At 42.7% G+C, this 25,489-nt stretch overlaps 1 protein-coding gene across 1 annotated transcript in view; it reads right to left on the bottom strand.

The window, feature by feature from the left end:
* Positions 1-25,489, bottom strand: part of HKDC1 (hexokinase domain containing 1) — a 72,463-nt gene that overhangs the window by 13,937 nt on the left and 33,037 nt on the right. The window contains exons 8-12 of the mRNA XM_060196816.1: positions 9,624-9,779; positions 7,167-7,400; positions 3,763-4,067; positions 898-1,043; positions 695-814 (exon numbers count right to left, since the gene is read on the bottom strand). Coding sequence (XP_060052799.1) covers positions 695-814; positions 898-1,043; positions 3,763-4,067; positions 7,167-7,400; positions 9,624-9,779 — 961 coding nt within the window. The remainder of the gene's footprint in view (positions 1-694; positions 815-897; positions 1,044-3,762; positions 4,068-7,166; positions 7,401-9,623; positions 9,780-25,489) is intronic.

Raw genomic sequence — 25,489 nt, 5'->3', positions numbered from 1 at the left:
GGGAAAAAAAAGTACCTCCACCCCCTCTGATAACCGTCATGATTCTCACAAAGTTTTAGAAGCACTCAGGCTCTCTCTCTCTCTTTCTTCTCCTTCTCCTCCCCCTCCCCCTCCTCTTCCTCCTCCTCCTCCTTCTTCTTCTTCTCCTTCTCCTTCTTCTTCCTCCAAATCATCACTGGGGCTTAGTGCCTGCACTACCAATCCACTGCTCCCATATTTGTGGCCCATTTGTGTTGCCCTTGTTGTTGTCATTGGATGGGACAGAGAAAACTCAGAGCTCAGAGCAGAGGGGAAGACAGAGAGGGGGAGAGAAAGACAGAACCTGCAGACCTGCTTCACCGCTTGTGAGGCCCCCCCCTCCCGCAGGTGGGGAGCCGGGGCCCCAAACTGGGATCCTTACGGCAGTCCTTGCGCTTTGCACCATGTGCACTACTGCCCTCCCCTTTTTATACGCCCCTTTGTTGTGTGCTACCTTAAAAACTCTTGTGAACTTCAATTAATGATACTAGTGATGATAGAATAATAAAGTAGTCCAAAGTTTCTCATGTTTCTGCAGCTGCCCTGAAGGGAAAACAAAACAAAACAAAAAACCCTAAGTGAAATAAGTAATGACTCAGTGGTACCATGATAACCCACTGATGGAAGAGAGAAGTCCGCCAAGCTGGCTGTGCACCCGGCAGGCCTGCTTCCGTACCTTGTCTATGTTCTTCTGTCTGCAAGGAAATGAGAATGTGAAGCCCAGCGGCAGCTGTGCTCCCTTGAGGCCCATGTAGTCTAGGAAGTCAGCAATGCACTGCACGATGTGGTCAAACAGCTGCAAGGAGAGAGGAGCAGTCACTCCCGGCCAGCAGAACAGACTGGCGCTGAGGAGCACAGAACCCCCTAGCCAGGATATACCTCCTCGCCTGTGCCCTGCATGATCTCTAGGGGGATGGCAAAGATCTTGTTGTACATTCGCACCGACCTTCGTCCACTTCTCATCTTCACCAAGAGGACCCGGAAGTTTGTTCCCCCCAGGTCCAAGGCAAGGAATTTTCCTTTCTCTGTAGTGGAGAAGGGGGAGGAGAGTGTTACATTCAACCATGATACAGAGAGCAGAACTGAGACGGGAGACATTTGGATGAGGAAGAAACACTGAAACAGAGCAGACGCAGAACCTCCTGGGACTAAGGACCAGAAGGACAAAGTATTAATGTGGCACAGTGTCAGAACACTAGGTAAGTCCTCGGGACTTGTCTGAGGCCTATGATAAAGGTTCAGACACCACCTAAACCAACATCAGAGAGCTGCCCTCGAGACAAAGACCCCAGAGTTTCTGAGAAATGTTTTTTTCTTGAGTAAGAGAGTCCACGCACAGCAAGAGAGTCTGTCTACCAGGGCCTGGCAGTGGTACACCTAGTTAAGTACACACACTAGAGAGCATAAGGATTCAGGTTCAAGTTCCCACATACAGGGGGAAAGCGTCACAAGTGGTGAAGCAGGGCTGCAGGTGTCTCTCTGTCTCTCTCTCTTTCTATCTCCTCCTCCCCTCTCAATTCTCTCTGCCTCTACCCAATAATAAATACATTAAAATTTAAAAAGAAATTTAGAGAGAGAGAGTCTGTATACATTCACCAAGGAGACAGGACTCTGAGGGCATTTCTGGTTTTCTAACTTCCCTGATTCAAAGCATTCCAGGCCGTGTTAGAGATGCAGGGTGTCCGATAAAGACTGCGTGTGATATCTATGCTCATGGAAACCCTTGGGGTTATAGCTATTTTGACAAAAATTAAAAAGTGGGAAATAAGAACAGGATTATGTCATGGAGCCTCAGTAGTAAAATTAGACAAAATCTTAAGAAATCTCTCTCTTTATCCTCATGAACTCTCTGGTTGACTGACTATTCTGACCTGAGTTCTCACTGAAATTCCTAAGTGCTGTTTGGGTTCTGGTGTTAGAGTCAGTTTGGGCCAGGCTACCCTGCTAAGCTCTTTCACCCAATGCACCGTGTATGTATGGCCCAGAGGAAATGCCTATCACAGTCATGAAAGGATTCATCCCACTCCCACTGTCTTCTTCCCCAAGTTCTTCCACTCCACCTGATGAATAAGAAACTACATCAGGTCCAGCCCTCATTACTATCCAGAACCATCCACATGTAATGGCAGTCATTTGGGCGATGTTATATCGTGTCCATATATTCTATATAAACTGTCACCTTACTTCTAGCCTCATATAGTCTGTTCTAGTCATACAGGTCATTTTACATTGCCTTGACTTTGCTAGGCATCACTCTCAGTCAGTTCTCTAACCCCTCCACCTGCTCTGTTTTTCGTGATAGCACCTGTCATTAGAAGGATTCACATGGCAGTTGTTTACTGTGTGTCTGCCCCATAGACTTAGAGTTTCACAAGTCTAAGGCCTGTGTTTTCCTCACTACAATATCACCAAGTCACAAACAGAGCCCCATATGTAGTGGGCACTTAATGAAACTTTTCCCCCCTCCAGAGTTACCGCTGGAGCTCAGTGTCGGCAATGCAAATGTGCTGCTCCTGGAAGCCATTTTTTCCATTTTTTTTAATTATTAGTATTAGGATAGAGAAAAATTGAGAGAGGAGGGGGAGATAAAGAGGGAGAAAGACACCTGCAGACCTGCTTCCCTACTCATGAAGCATGCCCCCTGCAGGTGGGAAGCTGGGAAGCTTTCAGAAATGAAGGTAGAAGGATAAACTAGATGGAGAAATAATTAAAGTATTGTCTTTCACTTCTCTCAGTTTTCTTTTTCTTGAGTAAACTCAAAAGTTATTAGTTCTGGAAAAGATCTTTGTTCTCCACCATCGCAGTGTACTGCTCTGCAACTTTGAGTATGTCGCCTAATCTCTGTGATTCTCAGTTTGGCATCCACAAAACACACATCATATATGTAGCACACAAAGTGGTTGTAAGGATGAAATGAAACTTATGGTTCAAAAGAAACCTGGAAGATGTAAAGTGCATTACAAAGACCAGGTGAAGATCATGAGATTCAGAGAAGTGAAGTAACTTGTCTAAAGAACCAGCACCAGGGGGGTGCAGAGGTGGGGGCACCTGGTAGAGTGCACACCCCACCACGTGCAAAGACCAGGGTTCAAGTCTCTGGTCTCCACCGGCATGAGGGATGAAGGAAACTTTACAAGTGGTGAAGCAGTGCTGAAGATCTCTCTCTCTTCTCTTTCTCCATTTATCTCTGTCTCTATCTAAAGCAAACAAACAAACCAAAAACAGGAGCTGCCAGGAGCAGTGGCTTCCTTATGCAGGAACCAAGTCCCAGTGATAATTCTGGTGGCAATTAAAAATATAATAAAAATAACTAATTCCACTGTGTAGTGATTCCTCTCCATTCCCTTTTAGAGTACAGAAGACCAGGAGAAAGAGCAAGGATCAGAAAAGTCAGAAGCAGAAATTGATAGAGAGTGGGGAGGTCGACACTCGATCCCCAGAAGAGAGACAGACAGGAAGACAAATGTGACGATAGGAGTCCAAGTGGAAGCTCCCAAACGTAGTATCTGGCCCTTCTGTTTGCCAACAGTATGGGTGCGTTCTTGTCAACTACAAAGACTTACATGTCTTCCCGTTGCAAACTGCTTGACTTCAATGGACTCATTAGCGCTGACCTCCTGCCGACTACCCACGCTTCAGTTCATTACAGACATGGATTGAAGACACCAAGACCAGAAGAGTCGGATTGGGTTTAAGGAATTTTGATGGAAACTTAGGCAAGGAAAAGGATGGTGACCAACCTACCTGTGCCATCTGGCATCCCATAGACATACGTGGGCAGCATCTTGACTGTAGCCAGTGGGTGGGTGTCCCTCTTCAGTCCATATTCAAACTCAGCCCGCATCTTGTCCTGAATACCCACTAGTTGCTCTTGGGTCAGCTGGAACAAAGCTAGCACCCTATCAATTTGCTTCCGCTGGGCCTGCAGGCGGCAGGCAACCGCTGTCACCATGGCAGCCCCCTTGGTGCTGCCACTCTCCGACAGGAGAAAACGGACATCACAGTTCGGGACCAATCTCCTCACCACCTTGTGCAACCGCTTTGGATATCTGAAAGCAGGGATGATGGCAAAATATGTAATGATCACAAGATCTGGGTGCCAGGCCAGCAGGAGCAGACATAGGAATAGCCACGGGGTAAAAGCCTTCTGGGCCAGGCTGCCCCTCTTTAGTTGCTGGATGGGGTAGAGGAAATATTGGGGAGACGTGAATGAGAATAGCTGAGGATGCAGAAGGAACCCCCAAAAGGCTCAAGTAAGTGGCTTATTTTATCACCGACATTCCAACCAGTAGGGTTTGATTGCCTGTAATGTATTAGCTGAACATATATCATCCCAAAGGAGAGGGTTTCTTTTATCTCTTTTGGGGGTCTGGGTGGTGGCACACCTAGCTGACTGCACAAGTTACAATGCTCAAGGACCCAGGTCCCTTCCTGCAGAGGGAAATCTTAGCGATTTGTGGTGAAGCAGTGCTGCAGGTGTGTCACTGTCTCTCCCCCTCTCAATCTTTGGCTGTATCTATCTAATAAAGATAGTAAAAAAAAATTTATTATTATCTTTATTAAGGAGAGAGGATTCACTTCCCCTCTTCTGGGAAATTCTCATTTCATATTTTCCTATCAGGATCCTTCATGTGAAGTTTATTTATTTTTCCTCATCTATAGCTGAAGATATCTTACTTATCAATCTTTTTTTTTCTTTATTGGGGGGGATTAATAGTTTACAGTTGAAAATACAGTAGTTGTGGGAGTTGGGCAGTAGCACAGTGGGTTAAGTGGGCACAAAGCACAAGGACCGGCTTAAGGATCCCGGTTCCAGCACCCGCCTCCCCACCTGCAGGGGAGTCGCTCCGCAAGCGGTGAAGCAGGTCCGCAGGTGTCTGTCTTTCACTCCCCCCTCTGTCTTCCCTTCCTCTCTCCATTTCTCTCTGTCCTATTCAACAACAATAATAACTACAACAGTAAAACAACAAGGATAACAAAAGGGAATAAATAAATGAATAAATACAAAAAAAAAGAAAATACAGTAGTTGATACATGCATAATATTTCTCAGTTTTCCATATAACACTCTAACCCCCCAGCTAGGTCCTCCTCCACTTATCAATCTTGACAAAAGGGTTGGTCAACTGACTACAGACGATAAATAGCTAGATAGATAGAAGAACAGAGAAATGGCCTTGCTAGTCAGGAAATTGACTTCAGCAGAATATTCTTTAAAAATATCCCCCAGGGGCCCTATTCGGGGAGTCCTGAGATTCCCAAACAGACATGATGGGCCTAGACCTCAAATAAATCCCTCTCTCCATTGTTACCAGTCATCTCTACCAGGAACAACACAATAGACCCCTTTGTGGGCCCCCATAGGACCTTGCCCTCAACATGGATCAACAATTGTAGAGAATGTTCCATCCTCTGAAGGGAGAATGGACAACATACTCTATGCTACACCTGAGGAAGATGGGTCGATATTGGGTCAGCTTAGAATGTTCCTACTCATGACCACAGAATGTGAGCTCAGATCTACAGGGATGCAGAGGTCACATAGGCTCCTAAGCTGAATATGGGCTCCAGATCACATCAAATCGATGGGGTTTACAGCCAACATTATTTATACCCCTTTCCCATATTTGGGAGCTACTCTCTTCCCTGACCCAGCTTTCTGGTCCTTCTGCCAGGCATGACATCACCTCCCCAGACAATAATTAGGATCCACCAGCATATCAGATTTCAGGCTCAGGCAAAACAAACAAACAAAACACTAGTATTGCTACAGGCCCTTTGGAATATAACTAAAATATGCCTAATAGCTGTCTACAAAATGGAGTACCCACCAACTCTTCATCTGCACTATTCCAGCCTTTAAGTTCATGATTGGTCAACAATTTGTTTGGCTTTGTATGTTAACTCTCTTTTCAGCCACCAGGTTCCAGATGCTAGCATGATGCCGACTAGACTTCCCCTGGACAGACAACCTCACCAATGTGTCCTGGAGCTACGATTCCCCAGAACCCCACCCTACTAGGGAAAGAGAGAGGCAGGCTGGGAGTATGGATCAACCTGTCAATGCCCAAGTTCAGCAGGGAAGCAATTACAGAAGCCAGACCTTCCACCTTCTGCATCCAACAATGACCTTGGGTCCATGCTCCCAGAGGGTTAAAGAATAGGAAAGCTATCAAGGGAGGGGATGGGATACAGAGTTCTGGTGGTGGGAACTGTGTGGAGTTGTACCCCTCTTATCCTATGTCTTTGTCAATGTTTCCCTTTTATAAATAAAAAAATTAAAAAATTAAAAAAAGAAAGTAAAACAACAATAAAAATTCATCAGTCTTTGTAGAAATTATATATATATATATATATATATATATATATATATATATATATCCCCAAAGGAAAGGGGTGAATTGCATAATGGTTCTGCAAAGAGACTCTCATGCCAGAGGCTCCAAACTCCCAGGTTCAATCGCCTGTATCACCATAACCCAGGACTGAGCAGTGCTCTGGTAAAAAGAAAAGATAAATATTTTTTTAAAAAGATTAAAAATAGCCCCCCCCAGGGGCTGGACGGTAGCACAGTGGGTTAAGCACACATGGAGCGAAGCACAGAGACCCGCATAAGGATCTCCAGTTCGAGCCCCCGGCTCCCCACCTGAAGCAGCAGGGGGAGTTGCTTCACAAGCAGTGAGGCATGTCTGCAGGTGTCTTTCTCTCCCTTCTCTGTCCTCCCGTCCTCTCTTGATTTCTCTCTGTCCTATCCAACAACAATGACAGCAATAATAATAACAACAACAACGATAAACAATAAGGGCAACAAAAGGGAAAAACTAGCTTCCAGGAGCGTAACACCAAAGCCTTCTCCACAGTAGTGGGGGAAGGAGGCTTGAAACTGAATTAAAATGTATGGCAAAAGAGGTGTACTAACCAAATGAGCTACTTAAAATAAATAAATAAATAAATAAATAAATAAATACCCCCCCCAAGCAACCCAGCTAGTAAAACAAGTGGCAGTCTCTAAACCCAGCCTTTCCCATGTAATCTCAGAACCAGCAGGAGACAGCTGGCTGCAGCTGCCCAGGCAAGTCTAGAGAGAACACTGGGATTCCGCGCCAGGGAAGACTATTGCTGGGAGTGCGGTGGGCAGGCAGCACTCACTGAGGGTGTATCTTGTAGACGGTGCCGTCCATGCCCACTGTGGTCCGAAGCCGCTCGAGCTTCTTGTTCTCCTGGAGGCGTGTCAGTATAGCCGCCAGGGCTGCTGCACAGAGATTGGCCGAGCGGAAAGAGACGATGGTGCAGACATGCTGGACGGCAATGCAGTCAGCCTCCGAAGGCTCCAGGCCCAGGTCTGTCAGGATCTCCCGAGTATTGGCAAGGCCTTCTTTATACCTGGTCAGGGGACATGAATGAGAGAACCACACTTCTCCATCTCCTGGAGGACCCCCTTTGAAAGTCAGTCTCCCCATCTCTTGGGATTGTGAAAATTAGTAGGTTGGCATTGGGATGCATTGGATCGACCTTCTCGTGGTGCATCCCATGAGTACCCATGCATTGGGGAAACTGACGATCCTTCCGAGCAGACTGAATCCACATGGATCCCAGTCACTTTCAAAGCCAGCAACAAGCAGCTCCTGACAGCTTTCAACATGACGCTGTTGACTGGCTATGGAAGAAGGGCAAACGCTAGAAGAAGAAGTAGGTTGGCACATGGTTACATGACAACAATTCCAACAGTGATTTAGCAGCTGCCATTCATTTACTGAACGCTCACTCTGTATCAGGTGTTTGTCCAAGGATTTAACATGTATAAAGTCAATCTTCCCAACAATCCTAGGGGAAGTATTATCTCTGTTGCATAGCAGAGAGAGGTGAGGCATCAAGAAGCTAAGTAATGCATCCACAGTCAGACAGCTAGTTAATTCCAGGACCAGAATTTGAATTCAGATGTTTAGATTACAGATTAAGCACCGCAGTATCTTTCACTGAAACAGTCCTTGCCAAGTAACTCTGAAAACTCAGGTTCTCGGGGGCAGGTGCTAGTCTGCTGCCATGATTACAAAGCTGAGGACAATGCCAGGGGTACTAAGCCTGAGAAGCATGAGCCTCAGTTGACAGGCGCCAGCTGCCTTCACCAGAGAGCTCCCCACTGTGGAGCTTCCTGGAAGGCCTCAAATTACTAAAAGACAGTTCCCAATCCATCATATAGGAAAGGGTTTTGCCAGGTTCTATGCCCAGTACCACCATAAGCCAGAACTGAGCAGTGCTCTGGTCTCTCTCTGAATCTTTCTCTCTCTTTTCTCTCTGTCTCTATGTCTTTCTCTCTGTAGCTCTCTCATTAAAATAAATAGAGGGAGTCGGGCGGTAGCGGCAGCAAGCTAAGCACATGAGGCGCGAAGCTCAAGGACCAGCGTAAAAATCCCAGTTTGAGCCCCCGGCTCTCCACCTGCAGGGGAGTCACTTCACAGGCAGTGAAGCAGGTCTGCAGGTGTCTATCTTTCTCTCTCCCCCTCTGTCTTCCCCTCCTCTCTCTATTTTCTCTCTGTCCTATCTAACAATGATGACATCAATAACAACAACAATAACTACAACAACAATAAAAAACAAAGGCAACAAAAGGGAAAATAAGTATAAAAATAAATTTAAAAGTTTTTTGAATTTTTTTCACTTTATTGTTAACCACTGAATGTTATCCAAAATTATAGATGTAATTGTAACTTAATTGTATCATACAATATTAAACTAATGGTAAAATCCTCCTGGAATTTACCAAATACTCACTAATATATGTTTACATTGCTATATGAACATGTGCTCTCAGCTGCTAATAACAGAAGTATAACTGGTTTAATCATTATGAAAACCCATATTGTGGGAGTCGGGCGGTAGCACAGCGGGCTAAGCACAGGTGGCGCAAAGCACAAGGACCAGCATAAGGATCCCGGTTCGAACCCCGGCTCCCCACCTGCAGGGGAGTCGCTTCACAGGCGGTGAAGCAGGTCTGCAGGTGTCTATCTTTCTCTCCTCCTCTGTCTTCCCCTCCCTCTCTCCATTTCTCTCTGTCCTATCCAACAACGACAACAACAATAATAACTACAACAGTAAAACAACAAGGGCAACAAAAGGGAATAAATAAATAAAATAAATATTTTAAAAAACCCATATTGCAAATAGTTGTTCCTGCAAATACAATGTTTTTAAGAAGTTTTGCTACATCATCAATTCTTCATTTGAATGCCATGCATGGACTTAATAAGTCCAAGAATTATACTGTATGCAAAAGTGTATACAAATAAGTATTTGGGGTATTATACAGAGCTTGAATCATATTCACAAAGGGGACTATAATCCCTAAAAAAAAAGTCATGTCACTCCTTTAGGAAGGAAGAAAGCAACAAACAAACATGAAGAAGGGACAGACCCACAGCTGAATCCCTGACTGATAAAACCAACAAGAACATCTAGTCTGAGCCATGCCAGGAACTGCTAGCCCCACTGAAATATGTCCAGTGGTGAAGAAAAAAGACCTGAGTCCTTCTGCTATAGCACAGCCATGAGCAAGCCATGGCCTGCCCATTCCAGAGGGCCAAGGTAGGAAAGACCCAGTTAACTTACTTCTCCATGGAAGCCACATGTCGTGTTTCAATCTTGCCCTTGGTGTGGAGAGCAGACGATTTCTTGCCGCCAAATAGGAGGCCAGCCTTGGCCATCTTCAGCAGGATGAGCCGGACGAGTTCGCCCATGTACAAGCCACTGATCATCTTCTCAAACCTACAGTTTGGTCAGTAGATCATTATAAAGAATGACTCTGGTTATGCAGCATCCTTTTCCCAAAGCCCATGAGCCACAGTGCACAGTTAGGAACATTTGCAGTGGAAGGGCTGCCTGATGGGTTAGGAGACATCCATGCTTCCTATCCTCGGTATGATGTGCCCTTGGGCGTCCACACCTGCTCTGCGCAGCATTCTCCCCACACACAGGAAAGAGGTGACTAAACTAGAGAAGAGTTAAGATTCCTTCCTGCTCACAAAACACTAGATTTCCAAAATCTTTCCGTGTGTGTGTGTGTGTGTGTGTGTGTGTGTGTGTGTGTGTGTGTGTGTGTGTGTGTTTACTAGGACTTCACTGCTTTGGGCCAACTTTTTCAGGGAGGGAGGGAGAGAGAGACCGAGATCCCACAGCATCAAAACTTTCTCCAGGGGGTTGGGTGGTAGTGCAGCAAGTTAAGCGCAGGTGGCGCAAAGTGCAAGGACCAGCGTAAGGATCCCAGTTTGAGCCCCCGGCTCCCCACCTGCAGGGGAGTCACTTCACAGGCAGTGAAGCAGGTCTTCAGGTGTCTATCTTTCTCTCCCCCTCTGTCTTCCCCTCCTCTCTCCATTTCTCTCTGTCCTCTCCAACAACCAACGACATCAACAACAACAATAATAACCACAACAAGGCTAGAACAACAAGGGCAACAAAGGCAGGGGGAGGGGGACTGGAGAATGGCTTCCAGGAGCAGTGGATTCATGATGCAGGTACTGAGCCCCAGCAATAACCCGGGAGGCAAAAAAAAAAAAAAAACTTTCTCCAGAGAGGTAAGGCCCAGGTCTGAACCTAGTCATGTGCTAGACAAAGTAGATACCCGATCGAAGCGAGCTGCTGTGCCCACCTGACTGCAAGAGTCTGCATCCAATCACTGCTGGTCATGTGGGTGCCATTCTCAGGACAGACACAAAGAACTTCAACTTCAGAAACCTCAGCTACATTCCCAAGATCACCCAACTATGGCATAGCAACTCCAAATTTGGAGAAAAGGAACTGATGTAAAGTGAAATGTAGATGGTGAGGATAATTAAAGCCCCCAAACTGGGCAAAGATCAGGTGCCACTGTTTTTGGATCCTCACCAGTGAAATGAGCACATGGGAACAGGTGTGTCCCAGGCAGAAATCTGGAGGCATATAGTTCCAGGGTTCAAGAGGTTTTCATGAGTTACTTAAAATATTTCTTCATGGGGGTCGGGCGCAGTGGGTTAAGCACACATGGTGCGAAGCACAAGGACCAGTGTAAGGAACCCAGTTCAAGCCCCCGGCTCCCCAACTGCAAGGAAGTCGATTCACAAGTGGTGAAGCAGGTCTGCAGGTGTCCATCTGTGTCTCTCCCCCTCTCTGTCTTCCCCTCCTCTCTCCATTTCTCTCTGTCCTATCCAACAACAATGACATCAATAACAACAACAATAATAAACCACAACAATGATAAAACAACAAGGGCAACAAAAGGGGGGGAAATATTTCTTCACCAGCTCTTTTTAGAAAAATGGTTGATTCCGAGATCGCTTTCTCTCCTCTCCTCTCATCTCGTCTCGTCTCGTCTCGTCTCCTCTCCTCTCCTCTCCTCTCCTCTCCTCTCCTCTCCTCTCCTCTCCTCTCCCAGATCAACTAGGAATACCAAAGGAGACCACCCAGGACCAAAACAAGACAGGACTAGAATGACCACAGGAACCCAGTAAATCACCTGTGAGTACAAACACACGTGGCTGATGACAGAGAGGAGAGAGGGGCCTAAGGAGAGATTAAGTGACTGCTAACAGTTCAACAGTTTATCAGTGGAGACACCACCTCCAGTCTGCTCCACCAACAAGGGGACAGCTGAAGGGAGGAAAGGACTCCCCAGAGACTCACCAAGTGCAACTCTGAGTCTCCATTGCTACTACCCTCAGAATCTGGAGCAGCAACAGGGAGGGACACCAGGGTACAGAGATCTAACCGGGAAACTCAGAAGACCTATACCTCGGTGGCATAGCTGAGGGGCTGTGAAAGTCTCTTTGCATAACCACTGGATTATCTCTGCCACACCCTGCTTTATCTCTTGGTCAGGAGTCAGTGATTAAGCTAAGAAGCCTATTGATAGTTTAAAAGCCCTCAGGCTCCCATAGCCTACAGGGAAGAAAAAAAAAGAGGTTTTTACACCACTGAGCTCCAACTCAGGGATTGAAAAAACTGTTAACTTCCACCACGGTAAACCCTTTAATTAAATTACTTAGACACAAGTCAATCCAGGCAATAGTAATCAATAATTTGAAAAGTACTGATAAAGGGAACTCATAACATAATATATAAAATGGTTAAAACAACAAGAAAAAATATTGGAGACTCGAACCAGGACAGGAGTCCAGCTAAAAGTCCTCCAGAGGGTGAAGCACAAAACAACGAGTTCAACATCCAAACATTAGCTAAGGAAATAATAACAGGAGTGAGTAAAGAATTTGAAAAAATTGTAATCAGAAATGCAGGAACAACAAATGAGAATATGGAAGAAAATTCTCCAAAACTAAGTAAAGAAGAAGTGGATAACATGAACAGGCCCATCACAGCTAATGAAATTGAAACAGTTATCAAAAATCTTCCCAAAAATAAAAGTCCTGGACCAGATGGTTTTACAAATGAATTCTACAAAACTTTCAAAGAAGAACTAATACCTCTACTTTTAAAAGTCTTCCAGAAGATTGAAGACACTGGAATACTCCCTGCCAGCTTCTTTTTTTTTTTTTTTATTTAAGAAAGGATTAATTAACAAAACCATAGGGTAGGAGGGGTACAACTCCACACAATTCCCACCGCCCAATCTCCATATCCCACCCCCTCCCCCAATAGCTTTCCCATTCTCTATCCCTCTGGGAGCATGGACCCAGTGTCATTGAGGGTTGCAGAAGGTAGAAGGTCTGGCTTCTGTAATTGCTTCCTCGCTGAACATGGGCGTTGACTGGTCGGTCCATACTCCCAGTCTGCCTCTCTCTTTCCCTAGTAGGATGGGTCTCTGGGGAAGCTGAGCTCCAGGACACATTGGTGGTGTCTTCAATCCAGGGAAGTCTGGCCGGCATCCTGATGACACCTGGAACCTGGTGACTGAAAAGAGAGTTAACATACAAAGCCAAACAAATTGTTGAGCAATCATGGACCCAAAGCTTGGAAAAGTGGAGAGGAAGTATTAGGGAGGTACTCACTGCAAACTCTAGTATACTTCTGCTTTCTTACTTTGGTGCCATACTCCAAACTCAGTCAATTTCTGCTTTGCGTTTCTACTTCTTTTTTTTTTTTATATGCATAACATTCCCCAGATTCCCATTTAGCAATAAAACCCCCACTATTTCATTCATCATTTTTCATGGACCTGTATTCTCCCCACCCACCCACCCACCCCAGAGTCTTTTACTTTGGTGTAATACTCCAATTCCATTTCAGGTTCGACTTGTGTTTTCTTTTCTAATCTTGTTTTTCAACTTCGGCCTGAGAGTGAGATCATCCCATATTCATCCTTCTGTTTCTGACTTATTTCACTCAACATGATTTTTTCAAGGTCCATCCAAGATGGGCTGAAAACGGTGAAGTCACCATTTTTTACAGCTGAGTAGTATTCCATTGTGTATATATACCACAACTTGCTCTGAATGACTCTGAAAATGTCCAATAGTTCTAGGTTATCTATCTCTTCATTTAGCTCCCTTATGTCTTTACTGATTTTCTTCCTGGATGATCTGTCAAGTTGAGATAGTGGGGTGTTGAAGTCCCCTACTATGATTGTGTTACTGTTAATATATTGCTGTAGCTCTTTCAGTAGAAGTTTGATGTATTTAGATGGCTTCTCATTGGGTGCATAGATATTAATAATTGTTAAGTCCTCTTGATTGATCCTCTGAGCATTAAGTAGTGTCCATTCCTATCTTTTTTAATCTTATGTATTTTAAAGTCTATCATGTCAGATATGAGAATAGCTGTTCCTGCCCTTTTTTGTGGGCCATTGGCTTGAATGATAGTTTTCCATCCTTTCACTTTAAGTCTGTGTTTGTCTTGTTGCGTTAGGTGAGTTTCCTGTAGACAACATATTGTTGGGTTGTGTTTTCTGATCCATCTTCCTACTCTGTGTCTTTTAATAGGTGAATTTAGGCCATTCACATTTATTGATATCAAAGATTGAAGATATTTTAACGCCATTCTTGTAGAGTTTTAGAGTGTTTTGATATATGTTCTATTTGTGGTGGTCTGGTTGTTTATAGGAAACCTTTCAGAACTTCTTTCAAGGCAGGCTTGGTGATGGTTGCTTCCTTCAACTGTTGCTTGTCTGAGAAGGTTTTGATGCTTCCATCTAGTCTGAATGACAGTCTAGCAGGATATAGTATTCTTGGCTGAAAGCCTTTCTCATTGAGCACTCGATAAATATCTTGCCATTCTCTTCTGGCCTGTAGTGTTTGTATGGAGAAGTCTGCTGCTAATCTTATGGGTTTTCCTTTGTAGGTGACTCTTTGTTTTTCTCTTGCAGCCTTGAGGATCCTTTCTTTATCCTTATTCCTTTCCAATCTAAGTATGACATGTCTTGGTGTCTTTAGGTCTGGGTTAATTCTGTTTGGGACCCTCTGGGCTTCTTGAATCTTTATGTCTTTGGTGTTGTCTAGACTAGAGAAATTTTCAGCTATTATGGCCTGGAGAACGCTTTCTTCCTCCCCTTCTCTTTCTTCCTCTGGTAAGCCAATAATGCATATATTGTTTCTTTTGAAGTCATCCCATAGGACTCTGTTGTTGTTTTCAGCATCTCTTAATCTCTTTTTGAGATCTCTTACTTCTTCTTTAGTTGTCTCTAATTCATCCTCAATCTTGCTAATTCTGTCTTCAGCCTCATTGATTCTATTCTCTGTCCTCTACTGCTTTCTGGAGTTCATCTATTTTGTTGCCCTGCTCTGATACTGTTTTAGCTTGTTCAGCTAGTTGCCTTCTTAGCTCAGCAATTTCAGCTTTCAGCTCTCTAATAACCATGAGATAATTAGAATTTTCTTCCATATTCTCATTTGTTGTTCCTGCAGTTCTGATTACAATTTTTTCAAATTCTTTACTCACTCCTGTTATTATTTCCTTAGCTAATGTTTGGATGTTGAACTCGTTGTTTTGTGCTTTGCCCTCTGGAGGACTTTTAGCTGGACTCTTGTCCTGGTTCGAGTCTCCATTATTTTTTCTTGTTGTTTTAACCATTTTATATAAGTTAAGAGGTTTTTCAATCCCTGAGTTGGAGTTCAGTGGTGTAAAAGCCTTTTTTTTTTTTCCCCTGTAGGCTATGGTAGCCTGAGGGCTTTTAAACTATCAATAGGCTTCTTGGCTTAATCAATGACTCCTGACCAAGAGATAAAGCAGGGTGTGGCAGAGATAATCCAGTGGTTATGCAAAGAGACTTTCACAGCCCTTCAGCTATGCCACCGAGGTATAGGTCTTCTCCTGAGTTTCCCGGTTAGATCTCTGTGCCCTGGTGTCCCTCCCTGTTGCTGCTCCAGATTCTGAGGGTAGTAGCAATGGAGACTCAGAGTTGTACTTGGTGAGTCTCTGGGGAGTCCTTTCCTCCCTTCAGCTGTCCCCTTGTTGGTGGAGCAGACTGGAGGAGGTGTCTCCACTGACAAACTGTCGAACTGTTAGCAGTCACTTAATCTCTCCTTAGGCCCCTCTCTCCTCTCTGTCACCAGCCACGCGTGTTTGTACTCACGGGTGATTTACTGGGTTTCTGTGGTCATTCTAGTCCTGTCTTGTTTCGGTTCGGGTGGTCTCCTTTGGTATTCCTAGTTGATCCCCCTGCCAGCTTCTATGAAGCCAACATCACCCTGATACCAAAAGCAGACAGGGACACAACCAAAAAAGAAAATTACAGACCAATATCTCTGATGAACATAGATGCGAAAATATTGAACAAAATTCTAGCCAACTGGATACAGCAGTATATCAAAAAAATTGTTCATCATGACCAAGTGGGGTTTATCCCAGGCATGCAGGTTGGTTTAATATATGTAAATCAATCAATGTGATCCACCACATCAACAAAAGCAAGACCAAAAACCACATGGTCATATCAATAGATGCAGAGAAAGCCTTTGACAAAATACAACATCCCTTTATGATATAAACACTACAAAAAATAGGAATAGATGGAAAATTCCTGAAGATAGTGGAGTCTATATATAGCAAACCTACAGCCAACATCATACTCAATGGTGAAAAACTGGAAGCATTTCCCCTCAGATCAGGTACTAGACAGGGCTGCCTACTATCACCATTACTATTCAACATAGTGTTGGAAGTTCTTGCCATAGCAATCAGGCAGGAGCAAGGAATTAAAGGCATACAGATTGGAAGAGAAGAAGTCAAACTCTGCTTATTTGCAGATGACATGATAGTATACATGGAAAAACCTAAGGAATCCAGCAAGAAGCTTTTGGAAATCATCAGGCAATACAGTAATGTGTCAGGCTATAAAATTAACATTCAAAAGTCAGTGGCATTCCTCTATGCAAACACCAAGTTAGAAGAAATTGAAATCCAGAAATCAGTTCCTTTTTCTATAGCAACAAAAACAATAAAATATCTAGGAGTAAACCTAACCAAAGAAGTGAAAGACTTGTATACTGAAAATTATGAGTCACTACTCAAAGAAATTGAAAAAGACACAAAGAAGTGGAAAGATATTCCATGTTCATGGGTTGGAAGAATTAACATCATCAAAATGAATATATTACCCAGAGCCATCTACAAATTTAATGCTATCCCCATCAAGATCCCAAGCACATTTTTTAGGAGAATAGAAAAAATGCTACAAATGTTTATCTGGAACCAGAAGAGACCTAGAATTGCCAAAACAATCTTGAGAAAAAAGAACAGAACCGGAGGCATCACACTCCCAGATCTCAAACTGTATTATAGGGCCATTGTCATCAAAACTGCTTGGTACTGGAACATGAACAGACACACTGACCAGTGGAATAGAATTGAGAGCCCAGGAATGAGGCCCCACACGTATGGATATCTAATCTTTGACAAAGGGGCCCAGACTATTACATGGGGAAAGCAGAGTCTCTTCAACAAATGGTGTTGGAAACAATGGGTTGAAACATGCAGAAGAATGAAACTGAATCACTGTATTTCACCAAACACAAAAGTAAATTCCAAGTGGATCAAGGACTTGGATGTTAGACCAGAAACTATCAGATACTTAGAGGAAAATATTGGCAGAACTTTTTTCTGCATACATTTTAAAGACATTTTCTTTTTTTTTTATTTTTTTTTTATTTTTTTTTATTGCTGTAGTTATTATTGTTGTTATTGATACCATCATTGTTGGATAGGACAGAGAGAAATAGAGAGAGGAGGGGAAGACAGAGGGGGAGAGAAAGAGAGACACCTGCAGACCTGCTTCACCTCTTGTGAAGTGACTCCCCTGCAGGTGGGGACCCAGGGGCTTGAACCGGTATCCTTATGCCGTTCCTTGTGTTTTGCGCCATGTGCGCTTAACTGGCTGTGCTACCTCCCGACTCCCTAAATTTTTAAATTTTATTTATTTATTTATTTATTTATTTAAGAAAGGATTAATTAACAAAACCATAGGGTAGGACGGGTACAACTCCACACAATTCCCACCGCCCAATCTCCATATCCCACCCCCTCCCCCGATAGCTTTCCCATTCTCTATCCCTCTGGGAGCATGGACCCAGGGTCATTGAGGGTTGCAGAAGGTAGAAGGTCTGGCTTCTGTAATTGCTTCCTCGCTGAACATGGGCGTTGACTGGTCGGTCCATACTCCCAGTCTGCCTCTCTCTTTCCCTAGTAGGATGGGTCTCTGGGGAAGCTGAGCTCCAGGACACATTGGTGGTGTTAAAGACATTTTCAATGAAACAAATCCAATTACAAGGAAGACTAAGGCAAGTATAAACCTATGGGAATACATCAAATTAAAAAGATTCTTCACAGCAAAAGAAACCACTACCCAAAGCAAGAGACCCCTCACAGAATGGGAGAAGATCTTTACATGCCATACATCAGATAAAAGTTTAATAACCAACATATATAAAGAGCTTGCCAGAATCAACAACAAGACAACAAATAACCCCATCCAAAAATGGGGGGAGGACTTGGACAGAATATTCACCACAGAAGAGATCCAAAAGGCCGAGAAACACATGAAAAAATGCTCCAAGTCTCTGATTGTCAGAGAAATGCAAATCAAGACAACAATGAGATATCACTTCACTCCTGTGAGAATGTCACACATCAGAAAAGGTAACAGCAGCAAATGCTGGAGAGGGTGTGGGGTCAAAGGAACCCTCCTGCACTGCTGGTGGGAATGTAAATTGGTCCAGCCTCTGTGGAGAACAGTCTGGAGAACTCTCAGAAGGCTTGAAATGGACCTACCCTATGACCCTGCAATTCCCCTCCAGGGGATATATCCTAAGGAACCCAACACATCCATCCAAAAAGATCTGTGTACACATATGTTCTTGGCAGCACAATTTGTAATAGCCAAAACCTGGAAGCAACCCAGGTGTCCAACAACAGATGAGTGGCTGAGCAAGTTGTGGTCTATATACACAATGGAATACTACTCAGCTGTAAAAAATGGTGACTTCACCGTTTTCAGCCCATCTTGGATGGACCTTGAAAAAATCATGTTGAGTGAAATAAGTCAGAAACAGAAGGATGAATATGGGATGATCTCACTCTCAGGCCGAAGTTGAAAAACAAGATTAGAAAAGAAAACACAAGTCGAACCTGAAATGGAATTGGAGTATTACACCAAAGTAAAAGACTCTGGGGTGGGTGGGTGGGTGGGGAGAATACAGGTCCATGAAAAATGATGAATGAAATAGTGGGGGTTGTATTGTTAAATGGGAATCTGGGGAATGTTATGCATATAAAAAAAAAAAGAAGTAGAAACGCAAAGCAGAAATTGACTGAGTTTGGAGTATGGCACCAAAGTAAGAAAGCAGAAGTACACTAGAGTTTGCAGTGAGTACCTCCCTAATACTTCCTCTCCACTTTTCCAAGCTTTGGGTCCATGATTGCTCAACAATTTGTTTGGCTTTGTATGTTAACTCTCTTTTCAGTCACCAGGTTCCAGGTGTCATCAGGATGCCGGCCAGACTTCCCTGGATTGAAGACACCACCAATATGTCCTGGAGCTCAGCTTCCCCAGAGACCCACCCTACTAGGGAAAGAGAGAGGCAGACTGGGAGTATGGACCGACCAGTCAACGCCCATGTTCAGCGGGGAAGCAATTACAGAAGCCAGACCTTCTACCTTCTGCAACCCACAATGACCCTGGGTCCATGCTCCCAGAGGGATAGAGAATGGGAAAGCTATAGGGGGAGGGGGTGGGATATGGAGATTGGGCGGTGGGAATTGTGTGGAGTTGTACCCCTCCTACCCTAAAAAAATATATATATATGGAAGAAAATTCTAATAATCTCATGGTTATTAGAGAGCTGAAAGCTGAAATCGCTGAGCTAAGAAAGCAACTAGCTGAACAAGCTAAAACAGGATCAGATCAGAGCAGGGCAACAAAATAGATGAACTCCAGAAAGCAGTAGAGGGCAGAGAGAATAGAATCTATGAGGCTGAAGACAGAATTAGCAAGATTGAGGATGAATTAGAGACAACTAAAAAAGAAGTAAGAGATCTCAAAAAGAGATTAAGAGATGCTGAAAACAACAACAGAGTCCTATGGGATGACTTCAAAAGAAACAATATATGCATTATTGGCTTACCAGAGGAAGAAAGAGAAGGATGGAAGAAAGCATTTTCCAGGCCATAATAGTTGAAAATTTCTCTAGTCTAGACAACACCAAAGACATAAAGATTCAAGAAGCCCAGAGGGTCCCAAACAGAATTAACCCAGACCTAAAGACACCAAGACATGTCATACTTAGAATGGAAAGGAATAAGGATAAAGAAAGGATCCTCAAGGCTGCAGGAGAAAAACAAAGAGTCACCTACAAAGGAAAACCCATAAGATTAGCAGCAGACTTCTCCATACAAACACTACAAGCCAGAAGAGAATGGCAAGATATCTATGGAGTGCTCAATGAGAAAGGCTTTCAGCCAAGAATACTATATCCTGCTAGACTGTCATTCAGACTAGATGAAAGCATCAAAACCTTCTCAGACAAGCAACAGTTGAAGGAAGCAACCATCACCAAGCCTGCCCTGAAAGAAGTTCTGAAAGGTCTCCTATAAATAGTCAGACCACCACAAATAGGACATATATCAAAACACCCTAAAACTCTACAAGAATGGTGTTAAAATATCTTCAATCTTTGATATCAATAAATGTCAGTGGCCTTAATTCACCTATTAAAAGACACAGAGTAGGAAGATGGATCAGAAAACACAACCCAACAATATGTTGTCTACAGGAAACTCACCTAACTCAACAAGACAAACACAGACTTAAAGTGAAAGGATGGAAAACTATCATACAAGCCAATAGCCCACAAAAAAGGGCAGGAACAGCTATTCTCATATCTGACATGATAGACTTTAAAATAGATAAGATTAAAAAAGATAGGAATGGACACTACTTAATGCTAAGAGGATCAGTCAATCAAGAGGACTTAACAATTATTAATATCTATGCACCCAATGAGAAGCCATCTAAATACATCAAACTTCTACTGAAAGAGCTACAGCAATATATTAACAGTAACACAATCATAGTAGGGGACTTCAACACCCCACTATCTCAACTTGACAGATCATCCAGGAAGAAAATCAGTAAAGACATAAGGGAGCTAAATGAAGAGATAGATAAACTAGAACTATTGGACATTTTCAGAGTCATTCATCCCAAGAAACTGGAATACACATTTTACTCAAATCCACATGGATCATTCTCAAGGATAGACCATATGTTAGGCCACAAAGACAGCATCAGCCAATTCAAGAGCACTGAAATCATCCCAAGCATCTTCTCAGACCACAGTGGAATGAAACTAACACTTAACAATCAACAAAAGATTGGTAACAGTCCCAAAATGAGGAAGCTCAACAGTATACTTCTTAACAACTTCTGGGTCAAAGAGGAAATCAAGGAAGAAATCAAAATGTTTCGAGAGTGCAATGAAAATGAAGACACAAGCTATCAAAATATTTGGGACACAGCTAAAGCAGTCCTAAGAGGGAAGTTCATAGCTATACAAGCACACATTAGGAAACAAGAAAAGGCACAAATAAACAGACTGATTACACATCTTAAAGACCTAGAAGAAGAACAACAAAGGAATCCTAAAGCAACCAGAAGGACAGAAATCACTAAAGTTAGGGCAGAAATAAATAACATTGAGAATAGGAAAACCATACAAAAGATCAATGAAAGTAAATGTTGGTTCTTCGAAAGAGTAAACAAAATTGACAAGCCTTTAGCCAGACTCACAAAACAAAAAAGGGAGAAGACCCAAATAAATCGGATAGTAAATGAAAGAGGAGATATCACAACAGACACTGCAGAAATTCAACATATCATGCGAGGCTTCTATGAACAACTATATGCCACCAAGCTAGAGAACCTGGAAGAAATGAATGATTTCCTAGATACCTACCAACTTCCAAAACTAAGTAAAGAGGAAGTGGATAACATGAACAGGCCCATCACAGCTAATGAAATTGAAACAGTTATCAAAAATCTTCCCAAAAATAAAAGTCCTGGACCAGATGGTTTTACAAATGAATTCTACAAAACTTTCAAAGAACTAATACCTCTACTTTTAAAAGTCTTCCAGAAGATTGAAGACACTGGAATACTCCCTGCCAGCTTCTATGAAGCCAACATCACCCTGATACCAAAAGCAGATAGGGACAAAACCAAAAAAGAAAACTACAGACCAATATCTCTGATGAACATAGATGCGAAAATATTGAACAAAATTCTAGCCAACCGGATACAGCAGTATATCAAAAAGATTGTTCATCATGACCAAGTGGGGTTTATCCCAGGCATGCAAGGTTGGTTTAATATACGTAAATCAATCAATGTGATCCACCACATCAACAAAAGCAAGACCAAAAATCACATGGTCATATCAATAGATGCAGAGAAAGCCTTTGACAAAATACAACATCCCTTTATGATCAAAACACTACAGAAAATGGGAATAGATGGAAAATTCCTGAAGATAGTGGAGTCTATATATAGCAAACCTACAGCCAACATCATACTCAATGGTGAAAAACTGGAAGCATTTCCCCTCAGATCAGGTACCAGACAGGGCTGCCTACTATCACCATTACTATTCAACATAGTGTTGGAAGTTCTTGCCATAGCAATCAGGCAGGAGCAAGGAATTAAAGGCATACAGATTGGAAGAGAAGAAGTCAAACTCTCCTTATTTGCAGATGACATCATAGTATTCATGGAAAAACCTAAGGAATCCAGCAAGAAGCTTTTGGAAATCCTCAGGCAATACAGTAAGGTGTCAGGCTATAAAATTAACATTCAAAAGTCAGTGGCATTCCTCTATGCAAACACTAAGTTAGAAGAAATTGAAATCCAGAAATCAGTTCCTTTTTCTATAGCAACAAAAACAATAAAATATCTAGGAGTAAACCTAACCAAAGAAGTGAAAGACTTGTATACTGAAAATTATGAGTCACTACTCAAAGAAATTGAAAAAGACACAAAGAAGTGGAAAGATATTCCATGTTCATGGGTTGGAAGAATTAACATCATCAAAATGAATATATTATCCAGAGCCATCTACAAATTTAATGCTATCCCCATCAAGATCCCAAGCACATTTTTTAGGAGAATAGAAAAAATGCTACAAATGTTTATCTGGAACCAGAAGAGACCTAGAATTGCCAAAACAATCTTGAGAAAAAAGAACAGAACCGGAGGCATCACACTCCCAGATCTCAAACTGTATTATAGGGCCATTGTCATCAAAACTGCTTGGTACTGGAACATGAACAGACACACTGACCAGTGGAATAGAATTGAGAGCCCAGAAATGAGGCCCCACACGTATGGACATCTAATCTTTGACAAAGGGGCCCAGACTATTACATGGGGAAAGCAGAGTCTCTTCAACAAATGGTGTTGGAAACAATGGGTTGAAACATGCAGAAGAATGAAACTGAATCACTGTATTTCACCAAACACAAAAGTAAATTCCAAGTGGATCAAGGACTTGGATGTTAGACCAGAAACTATCAGATACTTAGAGGAAAATATTGGCAGAACTTTTTTCCGCATAAATTTTAAAGACATTTTCAATGAAACGAATCCAATTACAAGGAAGACTAAGGCAAGTATAAACCTATGGGACTACATCAAATTAAAAAGCTTCTTCACAGCAAAAGAAACCACTACCCAAAGCAAGAGACCCCTCACAGAATGGGAGAAGATCTTTACATGCCATACATCAGATAAAAGTTTAATAACCAACATATATAAAGAGCTTGCCAGAATCAACAACAAGACAACAAATAACCCCATCCAAAAATGGGGGGAGGACTTGGACAAAATATTCACCACAGAAGAGATCCAAAAGGCCGAGAAACACATGAAGAAATGCTCCAAGTCTCTGTCAGAGAAATGCAAATCAAGACAACAATGACATATCACTTCACTCCTGTGAGAATGTCACACATCAGAAAAGGTAACAGCAGCAAATGCTGGAGAGGGTGTGGGGTCAAAGGAACCCTCCTGCACTGCTGGTGGGAATGTAAATTGGTCCAGCCTCTGTGGAGAACAGCCTGGAGAACTCTCAGAAGGCTAGAAATGGACCTACCCTATGACCCTGCAATTCCCCTCCAGGGGATATATCCTAAGGAACCCAACACATCCATCCAAAAAGATCTGTGTACACATATGTTCTTGGCAGCACAATTTGTAATAGCCAAAACCTGGAAGCAACCCAGGTGTCCAACAACAGATGAGTGGCTGAGCAAGTTGTGGTATATATACACAATGGAATACTACTCAGTTGTAAAAAATGGTGACTTCACCGTTTTCAGCTGATCTTGGATGGACCTTGAAAAAATCATGTTGAGTGAAATAAGTCAGAAACAGAAGGATGAATATGGAATGACCTCACTCTCAGGCCGAAGTTGAAAAACAAGATTAGAAAAGAAAACACAAGTCCAACCTGATATGGAGTTGGCGTATTGCACCAAAGTAAAAGACTCTGGGGAGGGGGTGGGTGGGTGGGGAGAATACAGGTCCATGAAAGATGATGAATGACATAGTGGGGGTTGTATTGTTAAATGGGAATCTGGGGAATGTTATGCATGTACAAACTATTGTATTTACTGTTGAATGTAAAACATTAATTCCCCAATAAAGAAATAAATTATTTTAAAAAAAAAAAAAAAAAGAAAAGAAAAATGGTCAATTCCAGGGTTGGGTCTGTGAAAGTGTAAGATGAGCATCTTATTGTGCCAGAAAATAAGGTAGCCCCTAAACAGTAATGGGAACATGGCGAAAGAAGCAGACGCCAACTTGAAGGGCTTTCTCTCTCTCTCTCTTTTTTTTAATTTCTTTATTGGGGAATTAATGTTTTCCAGTCGACAGTAAATACAGTAGTTTGTACATGCATAACATTCCCCAGTTTCTCGTATAACAACACAACCCCCACTAGGTCCCCTGTCTTCCTTCTTGTCATCTGTATTCTCCCCCTCCCACCCACTCCAGAGTCTTTTACTTTGGTGCAATACGCCAACTCCAGTTCAGGTTCTACTTGTGTTTTCTCTTCTCATCTCTTGAAGGGGTTTCTTTAAAATCAAGCATGAGGCCAGAGCAGACCTGGATGGTGCGCCTGCTTTGCCTCACCCCAGTTCGCATTCTGACTCAGCCCTCCACCTCTTAGAGGAAGTTTGGTGCTGTAGTGTGTTGACCTCTCTCTCTTTTTCTCTGTCTCTCACTTTCTATGTGAAAATGCTAGTCCATGTCAACTGTCGTGTAACCACTATAACCCCTCCAAAATGATAAAAAAAAAAAAAGAATACATACACACACACACATATATCGTCAAAAAGAAGTCAATCTAGTAATGACAAAAAAAATCTGAATTAAATGCAATTTCACATCAATATAGGCCTCCTATTTCTTTTCCTTCTTCCTTTTCCTTCTTTCTTCCTTTATTTCCTCCTTTCTTTTTTTCCCAACAGCACAGCTCAACTCTGGTTTCTATCGGTGCTGGGGATTGAACCTGGGACCTTGGAGCCTCAAGCATGAAAATTTTTGCATCACCATTGTACTATCTCCCTAGCCCAGGCATCTTATTTCTTTTGCGTAGTAGATTATTGTTGTAATTCTATAATGAACATTTATAAGCAAACATCCTATTGTGTGAAACACCTAATATGACCTGATCAAGCAAGAAAAAAAGACATAACAAGTCTCAAAAGTTTAGAAATATATCCTGGAAGATAAAACAGATTGTAAGAGAGAACTTTTTTTTTCCCTCGAGGGTAATTGCTGGAGCTCATTTCCTGTACTATGAATACACTGCTCTTGAAGGCCATTTTTTTCCCATTTTTGTTGCCTTTGTTGTTATTATTGTTATTGTCATTGCTGCTGTTGTTGGATAGGACAGAGAGAAATCAAGAGAGATGGGGCAGATGGGGGGGAGAGAGATAAACACCTGCAGACTTGCTTCACTACTTGTGAGGCGACCCTCCCTGCAGGTGGGGGCCGGTGGCTC

Source organism: Erinaceus europaeus, chromosome 1 (genome assembly GCF_950295315.1).
Source record: "Erinaceus europaeus chromosome 1, mEriEur2.1, whole genome shotgun sequence".
Lineage (NCBI taxonomy): Eukaryota > Metazoa > Chordata > Mammalia > Eulipotyphla > Erinaceidae > Erinaceus > Erinaceus europaeus.
The sequence above is the reverse complement of the archived record's forward strand: the minus strand, read 5'-3'. Positions and strand labels throughout refer to the sequence as shown.